At 34.5% G+C, this 11124-nt stretch overlaps 1 protein-coding gene across 4 annotated transcripts in view; it reads left to right on the forward strand.

Annotated features, from left to right (window-relative positions):
* The first annotated feature begins 6451 nt into the window (after positions 1–6451).
* LOC116029313 (protein EMSY-LIKE 3-like) overlaps positions 6452–11124 on the forward strand; it is a 5909-nt gene continuing 1236 nt past the window's right edge. Inside the window, exons 1-9 of one of the 4 annotated variants that reach the window (XM_031271256.1) lie at positions 6453–6718; positions 8116–8327; positions 8429–8538; positions 8626–8905; positions 8979–9176; positions 9281–9349; positions 9958–10167; positions 10393–10461; positions 10547–10586. In XM_031271256.1, coding sequence (XP_031127116.1) covers positions 6691–6718; positions 8116–8327; positions 8429–8538; positions 8626–8905; positions 8979–9176; positions 9281–9349; positions 9958–10167; positions 10393–10461; positions 10547–10586 — 1216 coding nt within the window. In that variant the 5' untranslated portion in view covers positions 6453–6690. Of the gene's footprint in view, positions 6719–8115; positions 8328–8428; positions 8539–8625; positions 8906–8978; positions 9177–9280; positions 9385–9957; positions 10168–10392; positions 10462–10538; positions 10611–11124 lie in introns of those variants that run through there. The other 3 variants (XM_031271257.1, XM_031271255.1, XR_004100311.1) reach the window with 3 other exon arrangements.

The following is an 11124-nucleotide window of genomic DNA, read 5'->3' on the forward strand; positions in this document are numbered from 1 at the left end:
TTTGTTTATTTCAATCTGTTATAGATCCGGTATAGAGAATGTCGTTCTTTTTTTCCCCTCCTTGAAAGAAAGACCAATTTATTTTTTGATCTCTCCATGAATCGTATGTTTGTAACAATAGGGACAGAATTTTTTCAATTCTAATGGATTAGGCGTATTGTGCCGGTTCTTTTGAGTAATATATCTGGAAATGCCCGTTGATACCTTATTAACACCGTTTCGGACACAACTGGTACATTCCAAAATCACCGCGACTCGAAGGGTAACAAAGATAAAATACGAGCTTGTTTTATCGCAAGAGTAATTAATCGTTGTTGTTTCAAGGTCAATCTATTCACTCGTCTAGATAATATTTTTCCTTGTTTACTAATAAATCAACTAATTAAGCTCATGTTCCTATAATCAATTCAATCCCCCGATTGAATCGGGGGCAAACGCCTACGAAAAGATCACTTGGATTTAAGAAAAGGTCACTTGGATTTATCCATAGTTTGTTTAGTTTATTCCCTATCCCGAATATCTTATTTTCATATTTTATATCTTATATGGGCAATAGGGCTGAAGTTTCAAGGAGTGAGATTTCAAGTCTAAATAAAGAAAGGGCTGATATTTCAAATCTATTTGAAAAAGGGCTGATTTTTTCGAAGGGCTAAGTTTCAAAGCATTAATTGAATAAAGGATGAGATTCCAAAGGGCTAAGATTTACAAGAATATGGGATCCGATTTCAAGAGTAGATTAAATTGGAGAAATAATTTAATTATGGGATCCAATTCAATTAGAAATGCAATTTCAAGAAATCTCAATCCAGATTAAATTAAAGGATGTAGTAACCGTATATATTTTAAAAGGAGAAGAAATATGAGCTCAAATTATATTTGGAAAGTGACTAGTCCAAAATAGAAAGAACCAAGGTTGAAGCATATATTTGAAGATTAAATTACCAGATGGCGTGGTCTACATCATATTAATTTGAAGATCTCTTTGCGTGGACTAGGGGCTCAACATAACGGCTAGAACATTTTTAATGTCTCACACAACATTAAAAATAAAGTCTATAAAGTTATCTTTTAGACGGAAAAGGCTACGGGACTAGCTTATAAGGATTCAAATTTGATATTGTCTTTTTCCAACCGACAAATTCTCAAATACCTATAAATTGATGAAGTTCGAAGTAGCTCAACAAAAAGTTTCGAACTAATTTCTCAAAAAAAAAAAGTGTCGAACTAAGAATTACTTTAAGAAGTGACGAACCAAGAATTACTTCAAGAAGTGCAGGTGAACAAATTCGAAATATTCAAGTGAAAATCTAGAGTGTTCTAATCTTCATCTGAGAGAAACTTAATATTCATTGAATCATCCATCACGAAGTCTCAAAGTTGGAAACAAAGAAAATCTTATTTTTCTAAACAAGTGGTTTCTCTACCAGAGTGTATATAGAGGAGTGTCACAAGGAAGTGTGAAATCCTAGTTACAGTGCTCGAGGCACTGGTTGGGGCGTGATTAGTGTAGGCTTGACGATCAAAACACTAGATCACAGAAATTCATTGTATGTTGTAACCAAAGTATAGTGGATATAGTGAATTCCTCCTGGAGATAGGAGGGAGTAGAAGGATTACATAAACCTTTGAACCACTATAAATTGTTGTGTCTTTATTGCTTTACTATTATTCACACTACACATTATTTTATATTTCGTTGTGCACAAGACACTGACAAATTGTTAAGTGTTTTGACGAGCGCACGCGCGCGCACACACACACACAGATATATATATATATATATATATATATATATATATATATATATATATATATATGATCATGTGAAACAACTTCCTTAGGTGAGAAATAGGATGAAATTATATCCGTAGATTGAGTCCAGATCAAGGGTCCAAATTGGAGAGTTTTTTTAAAAAAATGTGGTGGCATTATTGTAATTTTGTGTAAGTTAATTTTTTTTTTTTGCATTCTAGTGCACATTTTTCCTTCTTCCAGTGCACATTTTTCCTTCTTCCAGTTCACATTTTTATGCCATACAGTGCACATTTTTTCTTCTTCCAGTGCACATTGTTATGCCATACAATGCACATTTTTCTTTCTTACAATGCATATTTTAATGTCATACAATGCACATTGTTCCTTCTACCAGAGCACATTGTTGTGACATACAGTGCACATTGTTCCTTCTTCCAATGCACATTTTTATGCCATACGGTGCACATTGTTGTGCCTTCCAGAGCTTTTTTTTAATTGTAGATGACGAACTTTTTTTAAAAATCAATTAATCTTGATCACTAATTACTAATTTGAGTTGAATATTATTTTATTGTTTATTATTTATGGTCGTTTATAATTTGTGTTGAAGATCCTATATTAAATTTTATTTTTCAATAATTCACTACAAAAAAACGCGTTTTTAGTGACGGACAAAATCCGTCGCTAAAAGGGTTTGTGCTTCCAGTGCGCACTTTTTGCATTCTAATGCACATTTTCCCTTATTCCAGTGCACATTTTCCCTTATTCCAGTGCACATTATTGAAGTTCGTAGGTGGCGAATTTTTTTTTATCTAGGGCTGAGATTCTATCTCACTTCTCACCTACGGCTTTTATCTCACCGGAACCTCTTCCTCTATATATATATATATATATATATATATATTAGTGATCCTATGAGAACCACTTCCATAAAAGTACTTACCTAGGCTATTTAGAAATTAAAATAGTCCAACTTCCATCATAATGAATTAATCACGTCCATAAGATCACCAATTCCAAATACTTTCCTCAAAATATAATTCCCTAATTGAATAAGAAATCAAATAATCAATTTCAATTATTTTTCTCAGAAACCTAAATTCTCAATATAAATAAGTAATCTATTTTTAATAACATCACCAAGTTCAAATCTTTTTTCTTTTTAATGAATAAATGAACAAATCTTAAATAAGTCGCTAAATCCAAATATTTCTTTCAAATATAGAATCTTAGAATAATAATCACATAATATATTAATATATCATCAAGTCAAAATATCTTTCTCATAATGAATAAGAAATCAAGTACTTAATAAAATCATTAAGCCCAATATTTTTCTCGGTACATAGAACTCCAAAATAAATAATTAAGCGCTAATAAGATCTGGTGATCCAACAATTCATTTTCCTATATCCCCAAAAATTAGTAACCTAGGCTTTCAAAATTTCATAATTAACCTAAACTTTCAAAATTTCATAACCTAGGCTTTCAGTTTGTCTGTCAATATCAATTAACTTTACCGCATTTGTCATGACTAATATCCTTGTGCCATTGGAATTATGTTTATAAAGGATGTTATGAAATAATATAATGGAAACCACAACATAAATTCAAAAATCATAAATTAGGGAGTAAAGAGTAACTAAAATGTGTAAATTATAAAGGAATATAATGAGAACCACAACATTACATACAAGGATACAAGTATAGATGAACAGATTATTATATAATAGACGATATAATTACATAATGATATTGAAGTTGTACTAATTAATGAGTATACCATCATTGATTTAAAAAAAAAAATTAATCATTATGAGTACAAATAATACAAATAATTGAATCAGCATGATAAGATTTTGACAATCATACCTGTAGAATGTCACGTAGATGATGTGTTGCAGAATATGTTAGGTTTAGTTTTGGGTGAATACCAGTGAGAAGGGGAGGGATTTATATACTGTTATTTTGTGTAGAATAATGGTTTAGTTAGGAATCTATACAAAATTATATTATAAAAACCTATTAAGAAGTAGAAATTGTCAATTTCTTTGAAGAAATAGAAATTGCGAACTTGTTTGAACTTCATGAGGTGGAAATTTCTTTGAATAAATAGAAATTGCCAATTTGTATGAACTTCATGAGGTTTCGGCAATCACCACTGAAGAATTAACGAATCTGTTATACTTGACGGAAAGAGTTTGGTAAAGTTATAAAAGATAAGGATAAATTAGTGATTTAATTGGAGGTTGCATAATAAGAAGAACACAAAGTACAATATTTTATATAGGCTTATAACAGACTATTACACCAACAATTTTTTAGTTCCAGTTAGGGGTCTAACATTATTGGCTCTTATTAAAATTATAGATATATTGTATCAATTGCCGTTTAATGTTCTCCTAATTTGTATGTGAAGTTGTAATATACGGAGTATATTTTATTGTAATTTATATTTCTTTAGCGAACCAAACAATAGAATACAATTCATATTCTATTCCTTGCCTATTTCATTCCATATGGAATACTATTCATATTCCCTTAAAATTCATTCCGTGAACCAAACATGCTGCAAGTGTGAGCCATAAGATCTTTATTTCCATATTAACTGTTCAGATTATTTCACATGTTCTCACGTAAGAGAATATTCTCATGAAAATAGACCCTAAACACACACACACATATGATCATATGAGATTATCTTTTTAGGTGAGATTGTGAGATCAAATAATATTGACCATTCAATATGTTATTTCAATGGTTTTGATTAATCTTGATTTTGCCGTGTGTTTTCAACTGAGAGGGGATATTGAGGTAATTTTGCTGGTGATATCCATCATCAGGTTTGGGAAAAGCATGATCCTCTCCATTCTTCTTGTTTTAAAACACAATCTTACCATATTCCATCTTTTATTTTTCCCTTCCCCTTCGCACACACTTCCGAGACTCCAAGAACGGGTACGTCGCTGCTCCAGGAGGTTTTACTAGGGTTTCTCGTGGACGAGTTCGTGTTCACAATTGGTGGTAGAGGTTTGCGCAGGCCGCCGTCTTCTCGTCTTGATGAAGGCAATTTTTTTTTTGAATTCGCGATTAGGGTTAGGGTTTTCATGTGGTCGGTTTGGATTTTCTATTGTGGGTTTTTCTGTTGTCGCGGATGGGTACTGGGGAGGATGGGGCAGTGGTGTTTTCGTAGCACGATTGTTGTTAGGGGATGGTTCGAGAAAAATAGGCACGCTTGAGTTTGACGTCGAACTCTCAATGAAAGTATCAATAATGGATTATATTAACCCGGGTGGTCCGAATTAACAAATCCAATTATATTAAAAGGATATGACAAAGTAAGATCAAGACAAAGATAATGTAATAATAGGACGGAATTGATAAGTCGCGGAGACAATTCTTGTATTAAATCCAATATAATTCTATTACAAAGAGGAATATATGTAATAACAAGACATTGCAGAAGATAATGAGTGAATTATGTCTTGAAAGGACACAAAGGAGTGTTTTTATACTTCATTTCAGTCCCAAACCGTCACACGAAAGGAGGTGAGTGGTTGCAACAACCTTGGACCGCAATAGGTGCGGAGAAGACCACGTAAACCAAGACTCCAGGACTTTGCCAGACCAGCTTGGGGCCTAGTTGAGCCAGGCTGAGGCCCTGCTCGGCTACACCTGGGTTGGCTGGGCTCGGCCAAGGCTTGGGTCGACTGGGTTTGATTTCGGGTTCCCTCATGTGCTTGAGTTCGATTCCTTTCGGATTGATCCACAACAGGTTTATTTATGATTTATCAATCGGATGTTGCTTTCATTTGTTTTTTTTTAAAGTCAAAATTTGATAATTATATGATTTAAAAAATGATTTGTGACATAAGAAACTCATGTTTAATACTGAGAAAAAAAAATTAAATTAAGATTCTTATTTAAAATCAATCATAAAAAATAAATAATAAATAAATTTTTTTTAAAAAAAAATCATTTTCCGAGTTTACAGTGTTTGGGAGGTAGGAAAATAGTAAAGTCAATGGAAAATAGAATCCGGTGAATGAAAAATACATGCATTTTAACGAAAAATGACTTCCCCTTTTTTTTGGGGGAAGTCATTTTCCGCCTCTTCCTCTTTATCGCATACACTGCTTCTTCTTCAGTTATTCGCAACTTCACCACCACAAACACTGTTTTCGACCGCCGGAAACCAATAGGTTTCCGACTTGGAAACCTACAGATCTGGTTTTCCAAGTCGGTATCCAAACTGGTTTCCGACTTGGAAACCCACAGGAAACCCTTATGGGTTTCCAATGGAAATCTAGAATCTGGTTTTCAAAGCCGCCGGCGATCAGTTTCTTTGCCGGACAATTGGTTTGGGTTCCGGCATGGTATTTATGGGAAACTTTTTTTTAAAAATAAGTTTATTGTTTTGCTTATTTTCCTGCTTATTTTCTGAAAAATGATCAAAACAAAATTTGACTATTTTCTATTGTACAGCCAAACACGAGAAAGGAAAACGTTTTCTGGAAAATAACTCATTTTCTAGAAAACATTTTACAGAAGTCATTTTACTGCCTTTCAAAAGACACCCTAATACCAAATCGCTCTGTACAGTTAAATCCAAAACCGAGTCAACTCGGCACACTCGGATTCGAACAGCCAAGCAAGGCGGATTTCAAACGCCTGGATTAACCAAAATTCGTAGAATTATTTTCACGTCCGTTTTTCCAGATTCATACTTCCCTCGTCTCTCTTCTCTATTGCTGGCTGAATTACACGATTGATTCGCACAATCCTTTTAATCCCACTCTCAATTCACGCTCCCTAGCATCTGCCCACACCGTGTTGCTTTTTTTGTTTGTTTTTGCTGCATTTCTTGGGCGTCTCTCTGCCAGCCCTAGTTAGCTCCAGTGCTCGCCAATTCTTCGACTTCAGCACAAGCTCTATATGGAATACGAGCCGTACGATAGCAGCGGTGAGTGTTCATTAATTTTTACTGCCAAAGATTTGAACTTCTGGTGTGTTACTGAGCACTAGGGTTTGCGAAGTATCATTTGCATTATTAATTTTAGTTCAATGCTTCAACTTTTTGTCGAAAAGGACCAAAGCTTTATTCTAACTGTGTTGTTACTTTTCGTTATATTAATATCTATTTCTGGAGTTGTGGTGAGAGACTGGCATTGTTGCAAGAGTGAGTTCAGCTGACATTATATGCAGAACTTGAGTGTGTAGTGATTTCAGTATAGTCCGTATCAATTAGTATTCTTCTTAGTGGGTGGTGTACCCATTATCCAAATGCAGAGAGGTTCTCGAAGTTTGATCTGCTAATTATATTTTGGAATTATTGTGAAGTCACTGGTGGGAGTAAAAGTTGTAATTTTTATGCTACTGAGTTCATTTTGGCATTAATTATGGTTGACCTTAAAACCGTTGATTGTTTGAATAGGGTTTGATTTTGTTTATCAGAAAAAAAAATTATTTTTTAAAACCTAGAGAAAGATAAAAGGTTTAATGTTTCTAACTCACATTTCATATACCTAAGAATTGCAGTTTTGCATGTATTATATGTAAGTTGAAATAACAACTATCAGATGAAACGACAATGAGCAATGTCCTAATTTGTCCATTGAAAATGTCCTATGGGGCTGTTCTTGACTTTGATAGTCAAGAATAGTCATCTATGAATTATGTTCTCATATTCCCAATGCTCATCTGGGAATGATTATATGGAAGTTCCATTTAGTGTATATTTATGACATGGTTCTTTTTGACCATGAGAGCTTTGCTTCCTCTATTTTTTAAATAAATTTTTATTTTAGGGGCCAATGGGCAAGATGCCATTAGTCAGACAGTCAGTAGTTTATTTTTGTTCCAGTAGAAGATTAATATTCATAAATCTAGGTTTCAGGGCTTGTCACCTTCACACAACAATGTAAAGGCTAAGCTCTTGTGTTTTTTGTTGTTTTTTTAAAAAAAAAAAAAATCTTATTATGATTAAGCTGTAGCTTAATTTATATTGGGGTTGAACTGTTTATTTCCTTGTTGGTTGAATGATCTGTCAGTCTATTCTGGGGGGTTGATGTTTAATTTATATAGGTTTTTACCTTAAGTGTGGTTTACTTCATGTTACATTAGTTGGTTTTAGGTTCAGGAAATTGGTTTACATTATATATAGGTTAGATCTTGACATCTTGTTGATGCCGGTAATTATTGTTTTGTACATTTGGCTTAGACATAAGCTGGATTCAGTGTTTCTATGTGCATTTGGATGATATTACTTCATATTCTTTAAACATACTGTGATAAAACACCATGAGGAGTCTGACATTTTGTATTCATACTCAATAAATTCATAGACTTTTATTGTTGCAGGGACAGATGATGATCTTCCTCCATCTCATCAAAATAGGATTCCTAGAGGTGGCCGCATTGCTAATAATGGTAGATCTGCTGCCATAGGCTCTGTCCCTTATCCTAGGGTGCATGGGGAAACTGATATGGAGGCTCAAATTCACCAGCTTGAGCAAGAAGCATACAGTTCAGTTCTAAGAGCCTTTAAAGCTCAAGCTGATGCGATTACTTGGGTACCTTTAATCATTTTTAAAATGTGAATCAGTGAATCTAATATTTGTATATTTGTTTGATCAGGTTTAAATGATTGCTCAATAAAATGTATTTTCTTCAGGAGAAGGAAAGTTTGATAACTGAACTTAGAAAAGAGTTGCGTTTGTCAAATGAAGAACATAGGGAACTTCTTAGCAGAGTAAATTCTGATGATGTCATCCGAAGAATAAGGTTAGCACTTAGCTATATTGTGTTGCTTGCATCTTTGTAGGCTAGGGCTTGGTGATGACTTTTTTATTTTATATATATATTTGTTAGGGAGTGGAGACAATCCGGTGGGCATCAACCAGGAATACTTAGTACAGGCCCTCAACCAGGAATGCATGGTACTGGTCAAGCTATTCATGATCCAGTTCCCAGTCCTTCTGTCTCTGCTTCTCGGAAGAAACAAAAGATAGCCCCGTCATTACCTTCTCAATCCTTTGGTGGACCATCACCTAGTTTTCATCCAGCAGCGGTAACCACAGCTAACCAACCATCTTCATCAGTTGCAAAGAGAGGGCCTATGGTGGGGCCTAAGAGTAAAAAACCGAAATCTGTAAGTTATTTGGACGTTCGAATTTTACATGCTCCATTCATCTTGTTGCTATTTAACCCTTCTTTTTCCACAGGGCCCAATGTTGCCTGTTGCAACAAAGGTGCAATATCCTTCCTCTGGTCCTTCTGGAAGAGGTCAGTTTAGTAATAGGATTTCTGAACCTACTGAAGGAGCACCGTTTGATCCATTAATTGGGAGGAAAGTAAGGACCAGATGGCCTGATGACAATAATTTCTATGAGGCTGTCATAACCAATTATAATCCAGCTGATGTATGCCTCACTTTTTGTTTGCTTGGATTTGGAAAATTACTTAAATTTCTTTTGTTGCTAAAAGAGTTACTTTTATTTGACATTTTATTCATGTAACATTTTAGGGACACCATGCTCTTGTTTATGACATTGGCACTGCAAATGAGACCTGGGAATGGGTAAACCTTTCAGAGGTAGTTTTTCGATTTGATGACATCACAATCACAATGTAATTAGTTAACTTATTTTATTGCTTGTAATATTTACCAGATGTTTCTACTGTCAATTTCTATCACATTTAGGGAGGAGAGTAGTTGTGTCGATTGCTGATGTTTGGAAACAGTTCAAAGTTGAATTTTCTTAAGTATATACAGCAATAGAGGAAAAAGAACATAGGGTATTTAAAAATTCCAAATTTGAATCTTTCCAATGAAATAATTGTTATAGGTATTAATTTTTCATGTCATGGACTTATGTTGAGCTTTCCATTATGCTTCTTTTGTGCAGTTTATGATTATTCCTCATGAATTTGTATTATGTATAATCTATTTTGTTAAGGTGAGCAAAGATATAATACCTACTGTCAGCAATTTAGAATGTGTTGTCTATGTCTGGGGATAAACTGTTTGGGTGTCTTATATAATGCTATTTTCAAATGCTATCAAACTCAAAATGTGCGTGTTAAATAGTTTTACTTTTCAGCAATTTCTTGGATGTGATTCCTGTTACATTTCTGTGTAGTGCTGTAGTTTCTTTGAAAAGATTGTTGGATTTTTACCTTTCTTTTTTAATTCACCTCTAGATTTCTCCTGATGATATACAATGGGACGATGGACCGGGAGGCCATGTTGTTAATAGAACTATTGGTCGTGATAGTGCTCCATGTGTGGGCAGAGGAAGGGGATTGACTAAAGCTCAGTCCAGAAAGGAATTTCCACCATCACAGAATGGCATAGGAAAGAAAGGATCGGATGATATTCAATTACTGCACACTGATACATTAATTAAGGAGGTAAGAGGTGCAGCATTTTTTTTTTGTATGATGAGGGAAACCCCACAACTCTTTCGGGTTTAGGTAAACCTTGCCTTGTGACCCTAGCCGACAAAGGACCACAAGGAAGTAAACCAGCCTAAGTTACCCATAACTGATCCGCTCGGGGTGCAGCATTTTGATATATATTGTTTGTGTACATGTATGTATCGCTCCGCTTTTCAATTGACCTGTAATGCTGGTTAGGTTGAGAGGATATTTGGTGCCAGTCATCCTGATCCTGCGGAAATTGAGAAGGCCAAAAAACTGCTAAAGGTTAGACGTTTGCCTGCATGCTGGCTGGTTATGTTACTGCTTTCTCCCTTGATTGTATACTGATACTAATGGTTTAATGACGCAGGAGCATGAGCAATCACTCGTGGACGCCATTTCAAGGCTTGGTGAGATTTCTGATGGTGAAAGTGGTATATGACTAACTCAAATTATCACTGCTTTGTTTTTGCCATTTTATCATATTACCTCTACAGTGTCTATAAACTCCACTGTTAATATGAATGATTTTGTTCGAGATCTAAAAAGTATGTGCAACCATGTTTAAGGATTGGTGCTTGGGATGCTCAAAGATCCTAAAGCCATCATAATTTTGGTGTTGTATCCACAGGTTATGATGGCTTTTGGATCTTGTGAACATGCATGTACAATTATATTGTTGCGACTTGTATCTAACCCTGGACCTTAGGATGAAAATAAAAGAAAATCCCGATGGGATACATCACTAAATTAGGATGGTGTTGGATGTGTCTGATGTCATGTTTTCTTGCCCCATACTTTATCTCCATATTATATCTAACCACCAACCATGGATGTATTCTTTTTGACTTCTGTATGAATATAAAAGAGTGAAAGGTGGAGATTGTTGAGTGGAGAGGCAGATGATAGTTGTTAATATATTATTGTTTTTTTTTTTTTTTTTTTTTT

The sequence above is a fragment of the Ipomoea triloba genome, chromosome 9 (assembly GCF_003576645.1).
Source record: "Ipomoea triloba cultivar NCNSP0323 chromosome 9, ASM357664v1".
Lineage (NCBI taxonomy): Eukaryota > Viridiplantae > Streptophyta > Magnoliopsida > Solanales > Convolvulaceae > Ipomoea > Ipomoea triloba.